General features: G+C 33.9%; 2 protein-coding genes across 3 annotated transcripts; both read right to left on the reverse strand.

The window, feature by feature from the left end:
* Positions 1-2,768: 2,768 nt before the first annotated feature.
* Positions 2,769-6,688, reverse strand: LOC114422229 (pinin-like). Its single transcript, XM_028388469.1, has 10 exons — positions 6,515-6,688; positions 6,332-6,436; positions 6,193-6,258; positions 5,930-6,109; positions 5,718-5,831; positions 5,363-5,434; positions 4,234-4,317; positions 4,034-4,134; positions 3,640-3,724; positions 2,769-3,407 (listed from the first exon to the last, which is right to left on the reverse strand). Exons 1-10 carry the CDS (start codon positions 6,581-6,583, stop codon positions 3,009-3,011), a joined length of 1,275 nt encoding a protein of 424 aa, XP_028244270.1. The 5' UTR covers positions 6,584-6,688; the 3' UTR covers positions 2,769-3,008.
* A 2,661-nt stretch (positions 6,689-9,349) lies between these two features.
* On the reverse strand, positions 9,350-26,172 carry LOC114422230 (separase-like). 2 transcript variants are annotated; one of them, XM_028388472.1, is made up of 27 exons: positions 25,439-26,172; positions 24,768-24,942; positions 24,585-24,680; positions 24,305-24,439; positions 23,744-24,210; positions 23,431-23,539; positions 23,168-23,293; positions 21,871-22,131; positions 21,645-21,761; positions 21,296-21,517; positions 21,079-21,189; positions 20,618-20,761; positions 20,164-20,529; positions 19,992-20,081; positions 18,784-19,047; positions 18,303-18,426; positions 17,401-18,198; positions 16,047-16,284; positions 15,280-15,382; positions 14,374-14,547; positions 12,975-13,030; positions 12,649-12,878; positions 12,309-12,549; positions 11,326-11,728; positions 10,654-10,893; positions 10,442-10,529; positions 9,350-10,354 (listed from the first exon to the last, which is right to left on the reverse strand). In XM_028388472.1, exons 1-27 carry the CDS (start codon positions 26,056-26,058, stop codon positions 9,840-9,842), a joined length of 6,513 nt encoding a protein of 2,170 aa, XP_028244273.1. In that variant the 5' UTR covers positions 26,059-26,172; the 3' UTR covers positions 9,350-9,839. The 2 variants fall into 2 exon arrangements, with proteins under 2 accessions (XP_028244273.1, XP_028244272.1); XM_028388471.1 differs by having other exon boundaries at positions 24,768-24,945.
* Positions 26,173-26,866: the final 694 nt, after the last annotated feature.

Raw genomic sequence — 26,866 nt, forward strand, 5'->3', positions numbered from 1 at the left:
CTCACAAATTCACAATGCGTACGTGTAACGAAGTTTTAACGGGTAATCAAACATATCCTAAAATGTTAAAAGTCAAACAAAAATGTGGCAACTTTTAAGCAAAAGCTTTTATGCTGTTCTTTTTCATCTCACAAAAATAAAAGAAGGATGGATCCATATCGATCCCACTAGCTAGGTTGGTTCGTGCATTTGCACTAAGTAACGGAAGCTAAAGGCTGGTGTCACTTGAGGGTGAAAATAATAAGTACATTTTTGGTTTGCAATTAAAACTATTACGGCGTATGTTTCCATGCAATTCAACGAATAAAAATAAAATTAAAATTAAAAGAAAAATGTTCTTTTGTAAAAATAATTTTATCTCAAACATATTTTTCTATCTGATTTTCAAACATGCAATAAATCTATAAGTGCAACCCAAAATGGGATGACTAAAGATTAGTTCTAACAGTGTATGATATAGGAAAAGTTTAGAAGGAAAAAAAAGGCTGATAAATAATTAGTGGAACTAATTCCAGAAAGGTAGAAATTCTAAACTCCAAAAGGAAGGACCCAATTGGTATATTGACATGATTAAACACAATGATAGTACATAATATAACAGAAAACAACACCAATTAAACGACAAGTTACAAGCTTAATTGGTTTGCTTTATTTGAAACCAGATGGCTGGAAAAGAACTCACTCGGAATCTTTTTTTCTCCATGTTTGCTCGTTGGAAAGTTCTCTTTTTCTCCCTGTTTTGAAAAAGCAACGCTGTTTGGAGCTTTCTTGGAAACTATACAAATAATGCTTCTGCATTTCTACTTGATTTTGTATCATTGACCTCGAAACCGGAAGGTACTGTATGTTAACATAATGAATGCCTTCTTTCTTAAGGCAATGCTTTGCATCATCAAAAATTTCTAAAACTTTTTTATACAATTTTTTGTATAATAAGACAAAGAAATAGAAAAAGAGGAGAAAAAAATGAAAGATAAAATTAATTAATGAAATATAGAGAGATAAAAAAATGTTATAATATATATATATATATATATATATATATATATATATATATATATATTATAAAAATGTTATATAAAGTTATGTAATATGTTATTATCTATCAAAGCATCTAATTTAATTGGACGAGGAGTGTAAGTGAATTATTGTAAACATGGTTAAGAAGTTTATATTTATTAAATATATAATATCAACCACGATAGACATGATTGATAGTGGTTTGTGTTTCTTAATTAAGTGATCTAGGTTTCAAATCTTGTCCAACCATGATCTTCAATAAAGATTAATCGTTGCTAGATCTGATTCTTACATTTTGTTAAGACGAAATAATATATAGAGTTCTTTATAAACGAGTATTGTAAAGTTTAAAAATGATTTTAGTCCCTTAAATTTAGTCTAGTGTTGTTTTTTGGTTCCCATGATTTAAATTTCCTTTTTTAGTCTCATTTTAAAAAAATGCTTTTTTTACCATTCTATGGCAAAATATAGGTTTAAATACAATTTTAAAGACAAAATGCAACAATGACCCAATTTTGATGGATCAAAAACATATTTAATCATATTGTAAAATATAGGCTTAAATAATTTGATCCTCTTATTGTACCAAATCTATAATTTTGATCCTCCTATTTTGAAATAAAGATATTTGATCTTCTTATTTTAGAAAATACGTAATTTTGGACATATCTTTAATTTTTCTTTATGTCTCACATTTTAATTAGTTAAATCATTTATTGATAGCAGCTTAAATGAATATGTTATGTCTAATATCTAATTGGACAAAAAGAACCTAAACCTAAAATAGGAGAATAAAACATCTCTATTTTAAAATGGAGGAACCAAAATTGTATATAAACATATATTCCATTAAAAATATAATATAGTTTCCAAAAGAATTAAAAATGTTTTTTTCTTCTCACATTAATATTTTTTAGGACCCCTTTAATCACATACCTTGTGCAATCACCCATCCGGGCACTCCTCAAAATTGGGCCTGGTCAGTAAAAATTATGAAATTATTTTATATCAATATCATGATAAAAAAAAATTATAATATATTCTTCATTTAATGTATATTTTATAAGCTAATAACACACATGATTCTAACATCAAAAGTGACTGCACAATATTAATTAAAATTAGAATATCTTAATTAGAAAAAAAAATCTAAAGAACCTTTATATTATAGTAATAAAATATAACAAATAATAGTTTTTAAATTCATTATATATAGAGGAGGATTAAGTTAAAGTAACATACTTTGTCTATTTGTTTTTTTTTTGTTCAAAATACTTTTTCTATAATTTTGCATATTGAAATTTATTAATTCCATCATATTAAATTAAAAGTTGTTATACAATAGGTTAAGTATATAATTTTTTTATAAATTTTAAAACTAGTTGATATTTTATTAAATAATTTAGTCAGGCATTGTAAATTGTGAAATTTGCAAATCTTAACTGCTCGTATGAGACTAATTAAATTAATATAGCATTATGAAACTAGTACAGGTATTCTAGTGATCATGCCTACATCCATATAATTGCTGGTATGAAACTAATTAAAGTAGCATAGCACTATCATGAAACTATTCAGGTATTATATTATTCTTCGTGTCTACATCCATACCAGCAAATTTGCAAATACTTATCGAGGTGAATACCCAAATCCATTTTATGGGAAAAACATAATCTATTAAAAATATTTTTTCTCATCGCAAATTTTATTTTGTCGCTCCCTGGAAGCCAGATGAAAACTCACGCAAATTGAAATGAAATGAATGCATGCTAAGTTTGCTCGTTGAGGGCACAAACCCAACAAACATACTGTGCATTAATCTGGTTCTCCCAAGGCAGCAATACAAAGAGAATAAGTGAAGAAAGTTCAATCGAATACAGAAAATACAAAAGGCTATAAATCCGAATACGTAAAGCTTAGAATAGCAAGGAATAAACTACAAAACAAAAATAACTCAGAACTACTGAAAAGGGTGTCCTTGCGGGTGATCACTTCCCTTCCGCATTCTCGCCATCAGCCACAGGATCTGTGCTGGCATTACCTGCTTCCGTCTTAGTTGTATCATCAATCCTCCTACCAGAATCATCATCTAATTCATCATCCATCATGTCATCCTCTCCCACATTTATATCTTCCACATCATCATCATCTTCATTATTGTTTCCGTCTGGGATCTTTCTTTTCTTGGGGCCATGCTCCAGCCTATGAGTATCCAACTCTTTGTCCATTGTCTCCTGCAAATTTTGGTCATTGTTTACTTTCCTTGCATTTCTTGCATTCTGCCATCTCTCCAATTCCTTCTCAACATTGGCAAGATACTGCTCCCCAATCTGTTTCTGATACTCAGACACTTCCTCTCTTCTAGCATTCTTCCATTCAAGGAAAGCCTGAAAAGTGAAAAGATATGGATATTTCACACAAAAAATACAATTTAAATGGCCACAATCCTGATTCTAGTGTGATAGTGAGTATTCACTCATAAACATCCATGTAACAACAAAAAAAAACCATCAATATTGGAGGAGATTTAACGGGCAAATCTGGGATGGCTGTCCATGGTGAACAAAATGATGCTATAAGATGAAGACCAAAAGAAATCAAATTTCCAAGTTTGACAACCTCTTCTTTGCGCTTCTCAAGTAATGTAGGATCTTCATCCAAGGGCTTGTTAGGCAAATAGTAGATTGGAGGCTCTGCTTTAGTCCTGCAAATTTAAATGCCACATTCAATCAAAGAAGTACCAAAAAATTTAAAGAAAAACTTCCATATGTCTACCTAAAATCCTGCAATTAGCAGGAAACATCCAGTCATCAAGTTGCTTCAACACTACAATTCACATGAACAGAAACTTATCTTCGTCTGAATAAAATGTGAATATGGACACTTTTGGACCAAAATTAAAAATAACCTGCAGAGCATAGCATTATTTGATATCAGATATAATAGATGTCCAGTTCTTGAAGGGACTAGCTATAGACTCAGGCCCATTAGCTTACAGTTGAAAAGGGCAAACCTTATAAAATTGCTTAGTCTTTTACGATGCTCACTCCACTGAAGAAACAGCAGCTCCAATTTCTTTTCTTCTGTCTTAGCAGCCACACGAGCCCTGAGAGTCTGATGGGAATAGGTAAAAAAAATATAATTGTTAATGAGAATCAGAATGTAGCATGATCTATTATGAATAGCAAAGAATAGTTATTATTGAAAACAAACCAAGTCTCTCCTTCGTTTTTCAGCAATCTGTTCACGCTCTTCTTTCCTAAGCCTTTCACTTTCTTCACGAGCCCTTTGCTCAGCCTAGGAATTAATTTCAAGCTGTTTGAGATGGCAAGAAAAATTCATATAGCATTGGAAATCCCAAGTCCAAATTTAAAATGGCACATTCCACCCTAACCTAGTCACCGACTCACTATTGTGTTAAATTCCACCTTGTCCAACCAAATCGGCAATGAAGTTAATCTATAACAACTCAGGCTACCTTCCAGGGGTATAGATATCAGTCACATGAATGCACATCAGTAAATGTTTGCCACTAAAAGAACATGTAACAGCATTTTTGAGACTTTGGACCATATAAAACTTGTACATTCATTTGATTATCATGTACAATCCCAACCACCAGTCATCTAAATATCATATATACAGTAATTAATTGCTAACTTTGATAGCCAATTTGGATAGGCTGGGTGAAATTTGATATGTTAATAGTAGGGGGAAACTGCAATTGCGCTAATAATCTTGGGGTGGTCAAGGGAAGTATACCTTGACATTAATTTCATGCATATGACATGACAGAAATAAAGAGAATTATGAATGGAATGCATTGTTTAAAATTGATTTACATATGATCGCACTTATATATGCTGTGGCTATCAACGCAAGGGGCTGAGTTAATAAAAGATTAAAATGTATTATGTTAGATTTCATCTTAAAACTAGTTGACACTAAGTGAAGTTGCCCAACAGATATATAGGCTGCACCCCGAGAACTGAGGCAGGCGATATGGGTCTTCCTAACATATTCTATGGCTTATGACTTATGATAACAAGTCCCAGTAGATGTAACATAATAAACTCCACATATTAGGAACAAGTCAAATTAGTATTTCTGCAAAACAAAAACACAAAAAAAATAATGCATTCATCAAAATGTTTCAGTAAGTCTTTATAAAAGATATCTTATCATATATTGATATTAATAAAGATAATGGCCATGCATAAATTTATCCAGAGTATAATTCAGAATCTACATAACCTTATGAATAAGGTGGATTGACTGAAAATTTTTAAGGACATATTATATTTAAAGGCACAAGTGGCAATAGTAATGGACAAGAACTTACTCTTTGCAAGGAATTAGATCTTCGCATATATGCCTCTGTTCCTGAGAGTTGCATGTCTTCCTTTCGGAATTTCTGGAACAGTTCAGAATAAGACATGTAAAAAAATATAAGAATAATGATAGAAACAAATAGCATTGATAATTCAATCAGAACACCTGCTTACATAGACGATAAGCACTTATAAAAACATTGAAAGTGACACTGAAAACAGTGTCAAGCAGAAAATTCAAGATGGAAAACAATTATTGAGAGAAAGAGATAGATAGAGATATGTCTAAAACCAAGTAAGTAATCTTTATTTTTTATCCATGGGAATCGGAAACATTGTCAGGAGAGCAAGTAATCTATCATATACCTCGAGAGTTCCCAAAAGCTGGCCCAACATTCTTTTGTTCCTATTAACCAAACTTGGATCCTCATTCTTAGGCAATACCCTTGGAACATGATCTGTATTAGGAACGTCAGAAGCCTGAAATGGACAACAGGCTAAAGTGTTAGTTAGATATACAAGTTGAAACCAACAATCAACGAACAAGAAGGTAAGGTGATAAAATTTCAGTTTAGTACCTTTGAAGTTTTTTGATTGCTGATATCTCTCTTAGACCATCCACTTTGGTGAGAATTGAAAGGGTTGCTATCATTCTGGACCAGTGCAGCTGTCCCATTGACAGCTTCATTAGTCAAATCCTTTGTCTTTCCATCTTCTTGTCCTGCATCAGCATCTTCAGGCAAGTCCCCATCATCCACCTTCATCCCCAAGCACAGATTAAGTTAAAAAAACACGAAAAAACAAAACGAACAACCAATACATTATTATTAATAATTATAACCTTAACGACGGCAGATGAAAGTCGACGCTTGGAAGGAGGTTGATCTTCAGAATCGTTCCTGTCTCCCTGAATAATAAATATATGAATACAATGAATTTGGAGTGAACCCTAAAGAGAGAAAGAGAGAGGGAAAACTAACAGGGCGAATAAAGGGTCGTTGGCGAACACCGTTAGTGCGGAGAGCAGGAGGACCCGGCAAGGCACCTCTGCGAAGACCTCGAGGATCTCGAAGCCTTTCCGAAATCTACAAAAGTAACAAATAAACATAAGAAACGATTTCAACACATAAACACAGATATGAATATGCAGAGAGAGAGAGGACCTCGCGCTGTTGGCGAAGAAGCTCATCGATCTCGTTGCGGAGTTCTTGCTCCGTCTTCTCCACTGCCATTGGTAATTGGTGTGAGCACTAAGCACCACACCGCTCTCACTGTTTTCGCCTTACAAAAACCAAAACCCTGGCTCGCTCCCACAGCTCAAACCCTTTTTTCTAATCCAACAATCTTATTCACAGGGAGGACGATTACTTCACATTATTTTTTATTTTTCTAATAATAATGATAAATTATGAAGAAAGTTTAGAATAAAAAATTCTCCATTATCGACATTTTCATTGGAAAGAAAAAAAAACTAATATATAAAAAATAGATTATAATTAAAAATGGTAATAAATAAATGTTTTCAAAATATAAATTATATTTTAGATTTACTATAAATTATTTGTATTGTAATAAAAGGTTATTTATAATTTTTTATTCTTAAAAGAATATTAAAATTCAATTTCAAAATAAAGATAAAAAATGATAGGTTAAAATAAAAGAAAAAGTAGTTAAGAAAATTAAGTACATAGATAAAGATAAAAGAAGAGTAATTTATGATTACTGAAAAAATTTTATTTGTTAAATCAAATTAAAAGGGGAAAAGTAAATAATCAAATCAAATATTCAATATATAGTATTAGGATAAGCTACGTTGCTCAATGAAAGTATTCTCGAAAACGTTTTTATTATTCAATAATAATTTCTAAAAATATCTCATGACAACTTTTAAAATTGTTTTTTATACTATAATATTATTGATGCAAAATATTTTTGTAAGTTTATTGATAACTAACCTTCATTGAATATTTTTAAAATTGTTTTTTATACTATAATATTATTCATTATAATATTTTTGTATTAGTGAAGAATATTTTTGTTTAAACAAAAAAAAACAACTATCACTTAAAATAAACTAGTTAGACATTCAATTTTATAATAATTTTATACAATTATCTAATCATAAATTATAATATTATGTATTATAAACTTGTTAATTTTTTATAATAATTATCTTAAAAATTATACCATGAATAACTTGTAAGTTTTAATTAATTGATAATGTAAAAAAAATATACTCTTACAATGCATAGTTTTTTTTTTTTTAACTTTACAATGCATAGCTATTAACTCAATTTTTTTTTGCTGAATTAACTCAATTTATAATACGGGAATAATTATTCTGACAGAGTCTTATTTACTCAATTTATATATTTGGTCGTTATGAAGGGATTTAGGTCACTTAATTCAGTAAGGTGTGTGAGAGTATAAAAAATAAAAATTTGGTCGAGTTGTTTTGGATCACGTTTGGGCCTTTGGGGTATATAAAAACTCAAACCAAATTGTAATTGTGGCATTTTATTTTTTAAGTCAATTACTGTTTACCACACCTATTTTATTAAAGCACCTTCTTTCAAGGCTTTTTTTTATATTTTTTCAAAAAATGTCCCCCTTCCAAAAACTAAATTCTAAAAGTATTAATAATTGGATAATACAACTTTGGTCTTCCTATTTTATTCAATCTAAAATTTTGGTCTCCTTCATTTTAAAATAACAACATTTAATCTCCTAGTCTTCAAAAACTAGTAATTTTGGTTCACTCTTTAATTTCACATATGTTTTATTTCTTTTATTTTAATCCAATTGAACTTCAATCCTTTCATATTCACTTAAGGCATTATCAAAAAATGATTTAATTAATTAAAATATAAGGAGAAATGTAGGTAAAACTAAGGATTATATCAAAACTATATATTTTTTTAAGTCCAAAACACTAAAATTATGAATTAAAAAAAATATAAGAGACTAAAGTTATATTTTAGCCTTACTAATTTTCAGAAGGCAAATCGTCCCCTATTTCTTCCTCCCTCTCCTTGTATTTTCCATCTTCATTGTTTTATACATTCTTCAACATTGTAAAGCATTCTTTGTTTTTTCTATATTTTTTTCTTCTTCTACCTCTCTTTGCGTTTCCATCTACCTTTAATTTTTTATTTTTTTAGCGAATTTTAGTCTATTTTTTTTAAAGAATTCTTTCTTAAACTTTTTCTTTCTTGGCAAATTTTTACTCAACATTTATTTCGAACACTTACACGGCTAGGCCTCCTCGTACCCAAAGGAAAAGGAACACTTCCCCTAGTATTTAGGCTATAAGATAGGTTTAAATAAATTTTATATATACTCTTCTAAAGGCAGCCTAATTCTGTTAAATGCTATAAAAATTATCGAATTAAGGGTTTGAAAATTTGACTTTAAATAAAAAAAACATACATTTGTTCACTTCTAATGTTGCAAGCATCTTGAGTATAAAATATCTAGTTGGTATAACATTCAAAATTATGGGTATGATATGATGCATACGAAACATTCAATTCAAAGGCAGCGCAGGTTTCGTATTCGAGCCTACGATATCTTCTTACGAGAAGAGAGCTATTAAAACAATTGTGTTTTGATCATCACGAGCTGGTTATTCTAGCATTTAGCTGCGTCTCAATCGATTGTGTGATGGACAAAATGAAAATTTTTCCTTCTTCTGAACATATTTTTTGCTGAATTGCGGTCGAGAAGATATCAATAATAGGTTATTAAAAAGTATTGAATATTATTTGTTTATTTATTTCTGTCAAAAAACTATATTATTTATTTATTTATCCATCTATCTATTTTTTTGAAAGGAGTCTATCTATCCAAACAGAGTAAGATTTGACATGTATTTTCATATTCGGAATAGGCAATAAAATTCGACAACTGTTTTGCCGAAATCATCCTCTTGATTTAAGTGTTTGCCGCCACAAAAACAATGGTCAAATAATTGGTTATATAAGATATTTAGGTGGGTGTTGGTGTGTAACAGCCACAAAAGACTGATAATAATCGTTGAAGTATACAATTTTGAATGATGAGATATCATGTGTATATTAATAAGTATACAATATCAATTTATCACCTCGTACATATATACAAATTGAACGCTCGCACTGAGCAGTTTTTCTCCCATACCGTTCTAATGACAGGGGTTGTCTCCCTTGCGTGGAACTGTCGTGATTCCAACTGCCTTGATCCGTACAAGATAGCTTACATAAGTATTATTTCATTAAATAATGACAGCCCATTCTAGGGTCAATTAGTAATCATGGTGTGCTGCAAGACTCAAACTCCCTTTGGGGGAGGAAGAAGTCACAGTTTACATGCCCCCTATGCAGGGGCAAGAAAAAATAAATTAAATGAACGGTTTTAGAAAATTTTAAGTTACTATTGTAAGGTTCTTGTCCTCACTCTACACCAACAGTGGTTGTGGAAGCGACTCTTGTTGGGTTTGAGTTGGTTAAGCTAAACATTCGTTTTCCTCCAAATTCCAGTAGGAACACCATAACATACTGGAGATGCTCCTGTCAAGAAAGGAAGAGTGCAAACCTCCCGTGCCTGACCCATGAAAGCTCCAATTTTGCGTCTGTGACCACAGTTCTTGGGTGACTCACTCTCAGCCAACTCTAATAATTTCTTCCGTGGAGCCTTCCTCTTTGCTCTACCCTTGCAGCCCTTCAAGTTCATGGCCTCAAATTCTTCAGACAATAAATTGCATTGCAAGCATTCTGTTGGCATATCTGATCTTTCTTTCAACCATGCATCAAGCATTGCCTTACCAAATCGATCTATATCCTTGTCTGTCACTTCCCACAGATTGCCGACAATGGCTGGAGAACCAGCCAGCAGATATGACAGGGGAATACCTTGCGGCGCATATTGACCAGGTAAGGTCAATGAACCACTACTACACCCCATTAGAAGCGTAGCAGCACATTTGTCTAGTTTCTGAATCTCATGCCTGGGAATGTACTGCCCTCCTGTAAAAACAAATTCAGTCAACCATATAAATATAGGAGCCACAGGGGATGACAAATATGTAATATGTACTATTCAAAACATTTTACCACTTCCATGCCCAAAATATATGAAAAGGTCGTGACTTTCCAATGCCGAAGCCAATTCTTTGATGGTGGGTCTCAAACCAGCCTTTCCCTGTAAAGTAGAAAGAGGAGAAAAGAAAACATAATTATTCTGTAGACTTATAGATAAAACAATTAGCAGGGATACAAGAATCTGTAATATTTCCTCCCTTGTATTCTTAACAAATTCAAATTACCTCCAGGTTTTGATCTCTAAAATAATTCTCAAATTCAATCTGAGTGCCACCAAGATCCCCATCTGGATTTAATAAATAAAAAGCATCCAGTGGATCTATCAAAGGAAAGGGCCCTAAATTCCTTCCCACTTGCTCCTTATGGTTGCTGTCTTTATGAAGAACGGCAGAAATACAGCTCACGGAAGGCATGCGATAAACCTCCTGGTTCCTTAGAATGGGCAAGTTTTCCCAAGGAAGCATCTGTTGCAGTAATAGAGCTTGTTATAGAAGTCATTATTAAAAAAACTCATAGCTAACGGATTAAAGCAAGAATACATTCATAGCTCAGTTTTGAAAGCATTAGCTAAAACGACATTTCCTTCAGGCTACCATTTTCCTTAAAGGTGAGAGACACAAATTTAGCTTAGCAAATTTGTTAAAAGGACTATCAATCAAGAAATTGCAGAATTGGAAATAAACAATTTGATCATATATGTTGAAAATATTGCTGCTCCGAATGTCAGTTAAAAAATCTGAGGAAATAAAAACCAATATTCATTTTTTCATAAAAGGTAGAATTTAAAAACATTGAAGCATTTTTATTAATTTACTGATAACATCCAAACAACAGAACTTAATGCTTAAACTTATTTCATAACTACATAGTAACAGAGTTGGAAACAATTCACTAACCTGCACCTCATAATCCAACACAAGAATTATAGGCTCTCTATACATGGAGTCATCCACTTCCAGCACATTTAATGCCTCACTTAACAGTTCAAAAGCAACCTCAGATGACACTCCAATTCCATCGGCGGAATTTAATATCCCCCTTCTCGCTTCATTACAATAGCCTACTTTAGCAATGTAGCAATCTTTCTTTGAGCATAGTTGTGAAACCAATGTTTTCCCATCACAAACATATTTGGAGCCTCCGAGAATAATTTTAAGAAGGCCCTCGTTTACATCCAATTTGCATTTAGATCTTAAATCATTCACAAGATTCTTAAGCACCAAGTCAAAATTTTTGCAGTTCAACCATTCTCCAAGAAGCAAGCATTTCCATGAACCAAAACATGACTCTTCGAGATTCCTGGTAAGATATGACAATAGTACAAGGATATAACAATTAGTTTCTTAAAAATTTAAAACTACTAATACCCAAGTCAATGATGTCATTGTGTGTAGTGCTATTCTAAAGTTTTAGTGTTCCTTAATAAAGCATGGACACAGTGTTACCTTAAATAGATGCTGTTCAACTATGGAAAAGTTGCAGAATACTTTTACAAACCCTTTTCAAGAAAGGGAAAGCATCAAAGAAAATGAGGAAGGAGTGAAATAAAAAATTAAAACTGAATTAATTCTTCTCTTCTTTCTTTCATTACTGACAGTACTATTTATAACTACAGGGAATTTCTACAAGTGTGAGTCATGAGCCAAGTGGCTACATCACATTGTTTGGTACGTCACAGAATAAAAAGGGAGTGTAACAACAAAATATAAATCAGCGGTTTCCTAACAAGATAGAAATATTCTAGAATATGGCATGTGCCATATGGTGACTCAGCAACTATGGAGATTGATTCAGTTGTGATTTGGTGATGCATATCAGGTACATTCTGAAATCAAAATTAATGCAAATCGACTAATGAAGTCACAAAGAGGTAGCACACCTCAGTAATTTATCAAGACAGTGATCAAGGTTCTTTCTTCGCTTCCACCATAACATCCTATTTTGTGTTGTATCTTCAAGAGGGGATATTGTTGACAAGTAGTTTTCTTCTAAAATTGTTTTGAATGCTGGGGCCACATCATCAACAACTGTAAAACCCCATGGGCAACGCCATTTTTCACTATGTTCCTCACACTTAGGAAAAGTGTCCGAACCAGTACTCAGATCACCCTCACCTGAAGCTGGTAATGAAAAGTTATAAATTACCTTGTTAAATTCATAAGGTTAAGCTTAACACTCATATAAGATGTCATACACATGTGCTTACAGGAGCTAAATACCTTGTAAAATAGAATCAAGTGGCAGTAACATTACAACAGGTTCATTCTTAAAGCTCAGTCTTGACACCAGCATCCATGCTTGAACACATGTAGGATAAGACAACAATTCCTGTAGTAAACTAGTATAATCACGTCCAAGCAAACTTATACTGATTATAGTCGTTGATGGAAGACCAGCCAAAAACCTCTTCACATACTCTGCAAGATCTACAGTGGTATCAGGCACAAGCCTGCAAGAGGAAGGAACAAAGACATTGAGCACTGATTCAGGTTGTATGTCAATCAATTCTTTGGTTGCTTTATAATGCAAAAAGAACAATAGCTACCTGAGTAAGTCAGATGTGCACTCTTTGATGCTAGAAGATCCAGTAACATATGAACCCTGAAATTGAACTCATTTTAATAACATTTAATGGACTGTGCTTGATTGCTTTCCACATACTGAAGAGGCAGAATACAACATTGAACAAGAAGCAAGAAATTTTATACACAAATCTTATTGACAGTCAGCATTCATGTGTGAAGTGTGCATGGATCTGAAATACATAATTGTAGGGTAAAATGCATGTTTTCAGGCGTAAAAGAATAAATACACTGCCCTCCCAAGGTTTTTTTAGATTGCACATGATACCCCTGCTTTTTTAACATTTACAACAACCTCCCTTGTATGGGTACACAATGCAATGTATAAGTGTCAATGTAATGTTTTCAAACAATTAAAGGTGTTAGTGTAGGAACAGAAAAATGAGGGATATCATGTGCAATCTAAAAAAACTTCAAGCGGTGTCAATGTAATTTACTCAACATAAAATTATCTATGGATGTTCATTGTGTTAAATCTCACTTTCAGAGGCCTATGAGAAAGAATTTGCTCTTAGTAAGTTACTTCACTTATCATTGAATTGAACCATTGTATTATTAGTGAGTTTACACTGAGGCCAAATTCAATCCTAGTGGGTTCTTGCATCAGCTCAATTGTCTTCACTCTTCAGACCTCTTGTACTTTGACTTGTTGCGGGAGTCCAGCTGTTCATTTTGAATTTTCATCAGACTCAGACATGAACTTAGCTGCATCTACCTTGCAAAAACTTTAAAATGATATTTACTTGTGAAAGGCTGATTTTGAATTACAATGTTGTCAAACAATCCTAAACCTATATACTATTTCAGTTTCTGCTAAGCACAAATGGAAGGGTGTAAAAAAGGATTGCAGTAGCTTCTACAAAAACCATAAGCATTGTTGACCAATAGAAATCACTCCTTAGGATCACTAACAGCTCAGATTTCCCAAACATTAAAGAGAATTATTTTGCCATCTAGGCTGGACCATTCATTAACCATCTAATTCATCCTATAACATCAAAGTCATAGGCTAATTAGTTTGTGTTTGCTTCTGCGACAATACCCCAAAACATGGATCAAAAAAGTGAAAATTGAAGCCAGTCCATATAGCTTCTCCATTGACATGGGTAACAGACATGAGTGTTTTTTGATGCAACATGTAACTAAACAGGCATTTGACCATGAAATAAAAAAAAATTAAATAGCTACTACTGAACTGCAAAATATGCCTAATAATGAGTGCAAAATTCAGGATTTCCCAATTGCCAAACCAACAATCAGTGCTTCTATTCAGAAGTCAATGTTTGCAATAGAAGCCATAGATAAAATTCCATACATTGATAAACATGAAGATATGCCTACAACATCAATAAGGGGTTGTACCTTGCATCTCCCTGTTAGATGTGAAAGAAATTGATAATTAAGATGAGTTCCAATTGAAGCTTGGTGGAAATATGAAGACCAATAATTTTCACCCAAAGCTTTGCTAAAAGATGACAGAGAAAATTGCTCACTCAAGGAAGAAACTACACACATCACAGCAAGTAATTTCGACACCTGTTGCAGTATCATCAGCACACTAAGGTCATAACCAGCTCAATTGGTGGTAGGTAAGTTACAAAGGAAGAGACCAAAAGGCTAAGAGTCAGGATTAAGCAACTCTACAGGCATTTGCACAACATAAAACACTCCAAGTGTTTTACAGATAATAAAGTTTATCATGATAGGCTATTCAAATTTCTGATGTTCTTGAATTTTGCATTTCCGTAAATGCAGTAAACTAGATATCATGTATTAGAAACTTCTACTTAAGTTTCAATTATCAACATGATATCTAGTTAACTTAAGTAGAAGTTTCTAATACACAATAATTGAAACTTAAGTAGAAGTTTCTAATACTTTTTAGTTAACTTAACTAGAAGTTTCTAATACTTTTTAGTTAACTTAACTAGAAGTTTCTAATACACGATAAAGTTTATCATGATAGGCTATTCAAGTTGATAGATAATAGTGTTGTATACATAATACAAGGAATGTGGATTTCAGCTACCATAAATGTAAAAACTAAAAAGTATAAAAGGTCAGAGAGATCTAGAACTCCAAGGGATTCAACTTTATTTAATGTTTCAAAATTTGTTATAATTCATGACAAGTAATCTGCAATACTATAAATCTACAACCAAGAAAATGATCAAGTGTTCGCAATCATGAAATTGTACCCAAAAAAATTATAAAATAATTAAGTGAAAATTGTTGCATAATAATAGCATGAAAATAGAGAAATATGACCTTTTGAAAAATTACAGGAACCTCACGAGAGAGTACAAAAGCTACCATTAGCCAAGAAGACAGGTCTTCAAACTTGATGAAAGACAGATTACAGAAAATGTTCCTGTAAGGCAAAAACAAAATGTCAATAGTTATAAATATAGCCCTTTGCGAGACACTTTAGGTGCACGCCTAAATATAGCAAAATACCAAACAATGACAATTCAATAAATATTTCCTTAAGAGCAGAAGGATCTGGCTGATCAGAAAAGTAAGGAAATGGATTCTCAAGAATCAACATTTTTTAATACAATATAAATATTCAGCTGTTTGTTATTAATCAAAATGTGATTCATTTATTTTCCATTAACAATCATCAAATCTGCATTTCACACAGGATCTTTTTCACAGCACAGTATGTGCAAACAAAATGTCAGAGACCATTAACAGTGAACAAGCAGGAAAAAGTGGGGAATAATGAAGAAAATCCCATGAACCTAAGACAACAATTTCAACAAAAGGAAGCTTATAATTAAAATTTCCTAATTGATCTAGAGGGTACTCTTTTAAGCAGGCACAGTGAATCTGATTACAAATGTACAACCCAAAATGTCATGTGACCAACCCAGGCATCATAAAATGTGATAATTGTCAATTAGTCAGTCATGACTACATTACTTATCTGGGAAGTTAATGATAAAGCACATTTGGGACATGAATCTATACATATAAATTTGTCTTCTCATGAAAATATGAAATGTATGAAACAAACTAGTTGGTACAAATACCTCGCAAACTTGGAATGATAGCTCTTCAAAGAATACCAGCATATGTCATGAACTATTTCTGCACGTTCAATAGTAAATACATCTCCCGGGATCTCCCTTGCAACCAAATGATGAAAATAATCTAGAGGAATAGATGAAGGCATGGGGTAGAATGGGTTTCTGCTGACCAGAACTGATATACTTCTTAGAAGAATTTTACGTGCTTCATCAATTTGACCAGGATATGCAAAGCATTTCACTGTAAAGAAACAGATTTGAAAATTCAAACAAACAACTTTATCTCATAAATAAATACAAGACCCAGCCGGAACGTGCAATCAAGCAAGAGTCATAAGATATAAAGTTACTAGCCAACTTTTGACTGCAAAGTGCATGCAGCAATATCCACAAATTTAGTAGCAAACTAGTTATTGAATAAATCTCTAATCAAGTGAAGTTATCATTCAGCACATGATGATTCATACTCAATCATCTGTACCTTCTTTACAAAGAATTCTAAACCCTATAAACAAAGATAGACTTAGTGGTTAACTCAATCCACTTGTTAGGAAAGAAGGTCAAGGTCGGTCTCAAACTGAACCTATACCTTTATTAGTGTATAGGAGGAATAAAACTCAATAAGGGTCTAACAGAATGCTGTTAGATCAGTTAATATTGTTAGAGGTAGTTATTTCAGTTAGGGAAGTTAGAAGAAGGATAAATAGATCCTCAAGAAGGTAGTTAGGGTCATCATCGAGTTTAGTTTGTTAAACAAGGAGGTATCCTTGTGTGAGAGAAGAGGGCTTCTCTGTGTTCCTTTGTAATTCTGCAGATCAATAAACCAGAAGAACATTCCATCTGTTCTTCAATCCAAAAACGACAGCCTGTCTCTCTCTATCTCTTTCCCTCTACTTGGCAAATACTTTCATTAGCAGAGGATTCCTAAAAGCACTGATGTAAGCTATGTGTCAAACACAAAGGAAGCAATGTAAGTGCCTTTGAATTAAACTTAATATAAAAAAAATTGTCCATCAATAAATAAATATATGGTCTTACGTGCTTGACTGTGAGCAGCCTAGCCCAACAATTATTTAAGAATACAAAAGCAATCATAAACACAAGAAGTAATTAATCTCATTTCATTTCCAAAGGATGTAAATATATACTTCTTGAACTGGTAACTTACAAAAATAAAAAAGTGGATTGTCAAAATTTGGGAAAGACAACTAACTCTCAAGAAGTTTACCTTACTCAAAAAACAATGCCATGTAAATGCAAAATAGCTTGAAAAAAACAGCTGTAGATGTCTACTGAATAACACTTGTATTTACTCAACAAAAAATAAAGAGAAAAAAACATGAAAGGGCACTCATACCTACTCGACTGAGTAGCTTCATCGAAAGTTGCCTCCGGACAAACTCCCATTTAAGATTAATAAAATCATTTAGTAATCCAGATCTTATAACTTCAGATGGAAGACAGTACCAGCACCTCATTTTCGAGAAAACACAGGTTATTGCACACCTTGAAGGAAAAGGGCAACCTATGTTGCTAAAAACTGACCCATTCTGACTAAGCATATCAGATGAATCAGAAACATGATTCCCCTCCAGACTTTCATGGACTTCTAACTTCCTGTGAATGCTTGTATCTTGGTTCTGCAAAGATCGATATCTAGAACGAGTTAACCTTGATGTGTTCTCAACCACTAAGTTTGGTTCCTTTGGTAAAACCTTTGCTGCAATTTTAGTCTTTCTATTTTGTTTTGGCCCAATCTCAGTTTGTCGCCCCACTTTCATGGATTTCTTTACATTTTCACCTGCTTCATTCATTATAAAGCAAGTACAAGTCTTACCAGCAGGACATTTTATGTCTGTTGCAGTTCCATCACTGCCAACTTCTGGACAGCTAAGAGGATTTTTCCACTCAGAAAGATTTAGTTTATCCAGAGCTGATGTATACCAATTTTTTGCAGTCTCCTCAGACATAACCCCATCACAAGTGTCAAATTTACTTTGACACAAATCTCCAAGATACTCATACAGAGTGACTTCGAGCTTCAATTTACACTTTGAGCAACAAAACAGTGTGTTGCTTTCCTTTAAAATCTGTTCAGCACTCCGTAGTTCCTTTTCTGCTAAATCCCAAAGTCTTTTCTTAACATAAAGTTTTCCTAGTAAAACACACCATAAAATTGGCAAGTCAATATCATACCAATCAGAGAATGGAAAATTATCAATCCAAACAAGGAGAAAAGGCTACAATTAAATTTTATACCTAAAGAGGAAGAAAAAACAATTAAAAAGAAAGGGAGGTTTAGTGAACAGGATATGGCTTTGCCCCACTTGAAATAGGTTTCAGCCTCAGCTCCATCTCCAACCATTTCATGGATGATTCCTACCTGCAAGTGTAAATGAAAGTTGTTGAGAAAAACTCAAGTCACACATTGGCTAGGGATAAGGCCACAATAGAACATATAAGTGGGAAGCAACCCTCTCCCTATGAGCTAGCTTTTGGGGTTGAATTAGGCTCAAACTCACATTCTAAGATGGTATCATAGTCTATCCTAGATCCATTAAATGGGTCACCCACCATGTCTTCCACGCCCCAAGCCCAACAATGCTGAGTGTGAGGGTGTATGTTGAAAAAAACTCAAGTCTCACATTGCATTCTAAGAAAAGTGAAATATGGTGCATAACAGGCCTCATCTAAACATATTTATTGTTGTAAGAGAGGGATTATGAGATAGAAATCAAACCTGAAGAGTGCTCTCAAGATAGCATTGCATAACTTTCCATGCACTAAGATAATTGTCTTCCAAGTCCCATGATATAGAATCAAATAGCAAAACTTCCCTGGCAACTGATAAGTTCAATCCAATATTTTCAATACCATCCATTAGATTCTTTGAGGAATCAGCTATTACATTTTGCTCTTCATTCTGCTGCTGAACACTATGTGTAAACTTCCTTTGGAAGAGTTTGGCATGTAATCTATGAGCTTCTTTTGCAGATGAAAGAGCCTAATAAGTTTTAAAAGAAAAGAAGATACTTATAAGATGGGAAACAATGTAAGATCAAAAAGGTATAGTTAAAAAAACAATACCAAAATATGTCTTTCATTGGTAAGTTTTTTAGTAAGCACTATTAGCCCTAGCTAGGGCTTTCATCATGTCTTGACCTTCTTACATGGGGCAACTTCCCCTCCACCTTAACTTTTTCTTTGCCAAAGAGTGTGTGTGTGTGTGTGTGTAAAGAACTTGGTAACCTATACCGCAAGTGAAGTTTTAATCTGAGGTACTAGCTTTTTATCTACAATTACTACCTTAACATTCATTTAATTGATCCTATTATATCATATCCAATCTATTACAAGCAAAAAACTAGCAACAAATGAATTAAGAGTGACTTGCAAAGACTATGGAAACTAAGATTCCTTTCATGAAGGATAAAACAATTTGAAATCAAAGAAGACATCACATTTCCACAGCCAATAGACAAATAATTTTGAAATTCCAAAATTGTTATGCTTTGTTTTTAAAGAATTAAGGTCTGCTTGGTTGCTAGATATAAAACGGGGAGGAGGAAATTAAAAAAACATTTTGAACATAATCAAGCTCATAGACATCATATTTTTTACATTCTTATTTTCATCTCTACTTTACTTTCTCTAAATAAATCTTCACTATTCACCTACTCAACCAAGTGAACCTTAGGGAAAAAATGCACTGATAAGTTTTCAAATCTAAAAATCCAAATCATTTTTATTTAGAAATATGAAAACTGCATGAGTTGAAAATTAATAATCAATTCACCAGTATTGCAATCTATTAACATTTAACAAACAGTAGCACTAGCACTTGAGACAACATGAAATGTGCTTCAAATAAGACTTGTCTTTAGTTTAGAAATTAAGAAACTGATGATCAGTAATATAGGAATTTAAATCAGAACCAATGCTACTTACCTCTATTAACTGTCCATTTGCAACAAGTCTTGGGCACAAATCATAAAAAAGACACCCAGCAAGAAATGTAGAATGACTTGGGACAGGAACCTAGGGGAAGATTAATAGAGAGCAGAGTGATGATTTTGGATAAAAAAAGATTATGATAATTTCTGTCTCAAAATAGCCTTACATTTGAAATCAGATCAAGTGCTGCTTTTTGAACTTCAGCAATTGTGATGTCCGTTTGAAAAGAGCTCCCGTGACTGCAAGAATTCTTATGAGAGCTAGCAAACAAGAAAGAAAAATTCTGCTGAAACCCTATCAATGATGATTGATTTCCCTGAAGATAACGTATCCAGAAATCAATATTTGAAAGTTCACTAAACTCATCCATTGAATTCATGATGAATTCCTCATTTACAGGCGAAACACAAAGGGCATGACTTAGACTTCTACTTTCCCACATTAGGGGCAACCACTTCTCAATTGGGACATTCTTCCTTTTAAACATTTTAATCACCAATCGAGATGCATCATTGAACAGTTCCATGAAACCCTGAAGATATGCCATTGAAACTAAGAAACCGTTGCTATAAATCTTACACAAAAACTACAGAAACCAAAATGATTAAAGGAAAACGGACCTTCAATTGTAATAAATCAACTACATTATAGAGTAGAATCATTATATTGTCAGATAATGCAGAACAATCTCCCTCTTCAAAGTGATTAAGATGAGAAATGTTCAACCATAGATCCAAAGCAGCCTTGACATCTTCAAAGATTTGCTGCTTAGTGTACAAACCAAGATAAGCATTTTTCAATAAAATAAATTTATTAAGAAAAAAGGAAAATATGATTACCAAGAGTTAGGAGGTTAAGAAATTCCCTTTACAAAAACAATAAATTATAAACAAAAGAGAGGGTAAAGAAATTTATGGTGCAAAGCTGCCCAATCCCTCAACATACCCATAAGGGAAACTAAGCTAGGCCTTAACAAGTAAACTGTTGAATTTAACATCATAAAATGATGATGACAACTATCCATCACAAAGAAAGAGAAATAATTTAATGACAGTGAAAATTATCAACTTATTTTTGTTACCTTTGAATTAGCTTCAGCTTCCTGTGTACATATTGCACGCAAGCAATATGTCACACACAATTGATGATCAATGGGATTATTATCAGTACATATCTCACCAGAAATCTCCTTCTGTTGAAGAGGAATTACATCATATTAATGGCATATACATCTCCAACATATACAGATAATAGAGATTAGATATTTGAGGGAAAACCAGGAAGACCAAACAGCTTACCAAAATAGTTATTGCTTCTGACAGACACTGAATGCAGTCCCTGAGACCACCTATGCCCCTAACCCTAATTGCCTTTCCCTTTCTCACTAGAGTTTGTGCCTTTTGAAAACGACTATCTGGAGTGATATATATATCTTGCAGGAGAATGTCTGTTATTTTCATTTGCATTTTCTGGCAAAATTCTGGGTATTTAAAACCCATTTCCTCATATGCAGTAAGCTCCTAAACAGGCATTAAGAGAGAGAAAAGACAATTGATTAACAGAACAAATACACATAAATTTAAACAAATGGCAGCAAAAATATCATGAAATTTCTACGCAAAGGAAATATCCACAAAGAGGCTGAACCTGCTCCAAGATCATGGCATTATTCCTCTTTGACAATTCTGTAGAAGATGACAGCAGGCTATACAAGGTAAGAGAATCAATTGTCTCATCCACCTGCGTAGCACGTCTACATACTATCTGCATATCATTACCATACCATACAACAATCAGTGAGAGTGAAGAAGCAAACCTAAACATAAACGGGAAAAATGCCAGATACTTAAAAGTAAATGCTTCAAGATGTTACCTTTACCCACTGCTTTACTACAGGTATAGGTGCTGGAAGCCTATCAAACAAATAATTAGCAGTGAACCAGTTTTTCAGGATGTCAATCATTTTTTTGTTTATCTTTAGATTGTTGACATCATAGATAATATCTAAAAGAAAAGCACTTCTGGTGCAAGCCTCCATTACAAACTCTTTCAAAGCAGCTTCTGACAGATTAGCACAATGATATTTAATACAGAGCCATGAAGCTTTACAACACAAGTTTAGCACCTTTGAAGTCTGCAATGATATGTCAGACAGAAACAAAAGTAAAGCACTGAAACAAAAAATATGGCATTCTTATTATTTACTTTCAGGTACAACTCTCTCAGATTATCATTATTCATCCACATATTTGCATTTCTTTCCAATTGCAGAGTCAAAAATCAATGGTAACTTAGTAAGAAAATATATATCTTACACAACTAGAGGTGTTTTTACTTGATTTATGCATGTTTCCTTATAGATATAACACTTCAACCATTCATTCATTACAAATTGCTGCTTTTTTATTTTTTGGAACCTATGAAAAATTGAAAATATGATTCAGCTCAAAGTAGAGTGCACCTTTAGTGCAAGTAAAATGTCTGCCTCATTTCAACCCAAGTGGCCTTTACAGCAAGCAAGGTAGAGTTAAAAATCCAACTTGTGGACCCTTACTAAATATCTGAAGCTTTTAGGCTAAAATAATCATTTAACAGTATGTATCAAGTATCAACTAAGATTCAAGGAATGGTTATATACCTATATTCTAACCCTCTGACTAACAGCTAAAAGCTTCTGGTACAATTTCTCCTTTACAATATTCGTTTTCCAAATCCATGACCAAGAGCACATGAAGTGCGTGTGGAAACATCTCAAGAAGCAAATATATGTTTATGTGAGATATTAAAATTAAATGGAATATTTCAAGTTTCAAGCCTCTATCTGGAACCATAGGAACGCTATGATTTTTAAAAATCAACAGTTTGATATTTCTAAGTTGGTGGATGATGTAATTTTTCTCACCTGGTCTTGGTTGAGGGGGTGGGAAAAGGACTTTGCCATTCCGTTTCATCAATGGTCATCATCTATGTCCTTTGCCTTCTCCTAGTGTGGGAAGGATGGGTGGTTTTTGTACGGTCTCTAGTTGGGGAAGCTTGTGTAGATTTTATTTTCTAATCTCAGCCTATGGCTTTTTATTTGTATCTTTGTAGTACCCCTGGTACTATCCTTATATAATATATGATATTTTGGTCGTTCAAAAAAAAAAACCATAAAAAAAGGAATGGAATACCTTTTTCAGTTGCCTGTTTCTGTATAAAACTACAGCAATATTGTATAGACAAGCAATTATGTATTTTAATCCTTCAGCTTCAATCCATTTGCTAGCAATGATCTGATTAATTAATTGTTTGCTCTCCTGAAACAGGGACAAAAACCTAATTATTAGCTTTTAAAAACACAATATCCAATAACATTCTGGCATTCTGCTAATAGTTCAGAAATTCAATAATTTATTGCTTAGCGGGAAAACCATTTCATGGGAACCAGTCAAACCTGGACTTTAAGATTGGTTCTGATGGAAAGGGTGAAGGCTGCTACAACTAAATTAAGCACTGTTTTACTCTTTTCGTCAAATCCATCTCCATTGTTTTTAGGCATGGAGCTGCAGCCAGGAAGAAGTGAATTTCAGATATTATCATAGAAAACAACACAATATAAATAGAAGGATTCATCTTTCAAACTTGTTGAGATATCATATCTTATATATAAACCAAATAACAAAAATAAGCTCTTAGAAACTACTCTTCAATATTAATTTCACAAGTGAGAATTATAATGTAGAAGAAAACAGATTCACTGGATATACCTTGCACTAGAAAGAATAAGATGACAAAGGATATGGAATGCATCTTGGACAGTGGACATCATAGTCATAGCAGAAGCATCATCCACTTCGGTAACTAACTGTTTCCTTTCTGAATTAATTGATTTAGCAAGTGGTTGGCATAGAAATTTCAATGCCTCTAAGTAAACTGACAGGTAAGTCATAGAGGCCTCGGCATCGAAACCTGATAGTATGCAAGGGGGACCAGCAAAACATTGGTCTTCTACACTGGACGACATACAATTACTTTTGATGCAAATATGCAAGGAACCCAGCAATGGGGGTGAATTCTGTAGTATTTTCTCGTTTTCAAGTAAAGTTCCAAGCAAACACTCAAATTTTGCATAGCCAGAGGATGCAACATCTCCAGTTCTGGATCTCAAATTACAACTAACAAGGAGCAATCCAGCAGCATAAAGCCTCAGTATTGAATTAATGGGTGTCGAAACCTGCCCAGCTACTTCAATCAAAGTGGAATACAAAATGTGGAGAATAGCAGCATAAATGAAAAGCATACACTAGAAAACTTTAATAGAAAAATACCTGTTTGAAATGTTCTGCTATTTTGTTCAAATATGCTGCAAATGTACTACAAAAACTTGCATTTGCAGTTTGACATTTATTTGCACAGTAATATACAAGTTCAACAAAGTCTTTTCCTGTGTTTCCCTCCTCAACCTGAAAAATTGATGAATATAGGAATCAAGTGCTCCAACAAGAAAATACCAACCTTATGATTTAGATGGAAAACAAACGAGTAACTAAAAATTATGGTACTAACAAAAAAAAAGATAGTAAATACAAATGATAGAATAATTAGCACCTTGCACTCGCGAAGTATGGAGTCCAGTATATCCATGATATACAGGGAGTTATTATCCCTCAGTGCAAACAATGATGAGCATATCCTGAGGGTAATCTGCATTTAACATTTTATCAAGATCGCTAGTGAAAACTTTATTGATGAATACATCCAAAAGTTTAGTTTAGAGTCCTGCATTATTACCTTGTAGACTTGATCTTTGATGGGAGATTTCACATATTCAGTTAATGTCGTACACCAAAACAAGGTCACAAAGTCTCTATCCAGAAATGGTGTCCTCCCCAATAAATTTAAAGTGCACTTGCCCAAATGAGTTACTAACATCTTATGCAACTTCTCATACGAATTGGAATCCAATCTTCTGAAACAATAAGTTGTATAAAATGGCAATTTAACAGCTCACTTCAGTCCAGACAATATAAAAGGTTAGTTGAGGCAAAAACAAGACTAATATTGAAACAAAAACTCTCTTAGAGAGCATTTGAAAATTGAAAATAAAATGCAATTCAGAATTCAAGACAACTGAAAGACAAAACAAAGCTAGAGACAGGCAGAGTAGCTTCTTCATGTAAGGGATCATCCTCCTATGCATAATTGAGATCATCTTTGGGCACACTATTGAAAATCACAAGAGAGAAACATAACATGAAATAAAATGAGAGAATCTGACAGAACTATTCTTTCTAATTTCCAAAATGTTAAACATGTACGATTTTGGAACTCTATGTTCATTAGAGACACACCAGACCATTTTTGCTAGACAGCTAGCAAAACTAATTACTAAGTTGGACACTGCCTAACTCCATGCATTCACACACGCACACAAAGAGAAGCAACAATAAGCATTCACTCACCTAAGCCAAGGGTTTACTTCCTCCACCAACTGAAGCACCTTCCTGAAATGGCCATCCTCTTTAGCCAAGCCCGCGGCTGCACACCTCACGAGGCTCACAACAATATCAACGACCAAATAGCACAATTCTTTATCGTCTCCACTGCCCTTGTCTATTTCAGGGAGAAGCTTACCCTTCGTCTTGGCGGGTCGAAGCTTCTCCAAAACCCCAAAACCCTCAGATTGGGCTTCCTCGAGCAAGCCGCATGACTCGAGGCAGTGAATGAGGCGAAGACGCTGCAACTCGACGGAGAATGGCTTGGAAGCCAACTGAGAAGCGACGACGTCCAAACAATCGAGGCAGAGCCTGTAAACGCGGAGCAATTCGAGGAGGAAGACGGCGTCAGAGTCGTTGGACTTGGAAACCTCGGGGAGGCGTTTTGGGAGGAGGGATAAGGAGGCATTGAGGAAGGAGAGGAAACGCTTGGCGAGTGAGCGAATTAGGGTTTGGTCGGGGTTGGGTTTTTTGGTAGGCTTGAGATCTGAGAGGGGACGGAGGTAATCGGAGACTAGGGCGTGGATGCCAGGGGAATCGGAGGACTGAAGCTTGGAGATGAGGGAGGATTCAGAGGGAGAAGCCATCCGCAGAGGGAAAAGTTCAATGGATCCAATCCAAGAACAAGCAGAAAGAAGCGCGCCAACAATCCACTTTCATTTCAAACTTTTGGAAATGGAGCGGAGCCTAGCATCTATAACGGTCTATTTTCTTTTTTTCAAATAAAAATTATATGAGATTTGTTCGAGGAAAAAATACAATACTATATGCATATATACTCATTATTCATTGTTGGCAGAAAAAAAAATAGCATGCATTTTTAAGTATAATGATTTTTTTCACCGTAATAAAAATAAAAATATTACGGTAAAAAAACTATAAATATTCTATTTTCGTCTAATTAAAAAGTATTTTAAGTGAGGAAATAATCAATTGTCATGTACACAGCCTAGAAGATGAACATATATAGGTGTTGCTCTAAAAAAAAAACACTCCAACATAATAAATCTCTCGTACCAAGAACTCGCTCTCACCGGCGAACGAGCTTGTTTCACCGGATTTTGGTGAAATTTCCTCCGCCGGCGAGGGAGTCTTGGCCTTGGGAAGCACAAAGTTCAGGGGAACAAACTCTTTATCCACCTGCTAAATAACAAGCTTGATGTCAATGTAAATAGTATCAGTCACAGTGACACTAATGGCGTCGGAGGCCATGCGCACTCGGTTACCGACATGGGTGGTAACATTGAGTTGGAGCCTTAGGGAGTCATGGTCGCCCTGGCTCTCTGAACAGGGTTGGGGAATGTGGCAAAGTTGGAGATGGAGATGAAAAAAGAGTGTGTGGAACTAAAGAAGCTCCACCTTTCCTTGTGGTGGTGGTTGGAGGAGAGTGTAGTG

This window comes from Glycine soja, chromosome 8, assembly GCF_004193775.1.
Source record: "Glycine soja cultivar W05 chromosome 8, ASM419377v2, whole genome shotgun sequence".
In the NCBI taxonomy this organism is placed as follows: domain Eukaryota; kingdom Viridiplantae; phylum Streptophyta; class Magnoliopsida; order Fabales; family Fabaceae; genus Glycine; species Glycine soja.

Bases quoted from the DNA above. Each gene is read 5' to 3' on its own strand.
- LOC114422229 (XM_028388469.1), bottom strand. From the start codon at position 6,583: ATGGCAGTGGAGAAGACGGAGCAAGAACTCCGCAACGAGATCGATGAG. The intron at 5,435-5,717 runs GTATATGATAGA...GAACTGTTCCAG, and splicing joins AGCTTTTGGGAACTCTCGAG to AAATTCCGAAAGGAAGACAT. The intron at 3,408-3,639 runs GTTGTCAAACTT...TTCACTTTTCAG, and splicing joins TTGAGAAGCGCAAAGAAGAG to GCTTTCCTTGAATGGAAGAA.
- LOC114422230 (XM_028388471.1), bottom strand. From the start codon at position 26,058: ATGGCTTCTCCCTCTGAATCCTCCCTCATCTCCAAGCTTCAGTCCTCC. The intron at 18,427-18,783 runs GTTTGATTTCTA...TTACACTTGCAG, and splicing joins ATCTTGAGAGCACTCTTCAG to GTAGGAATCATCCATGAAAT. The intron at 13,031-14,373 runs GTACAACCCCTT...GTTCAATTTCAG, and splicing joins ATCTAACAGGGAGATGCAAG to GGTTCATATGTTACTGGATC.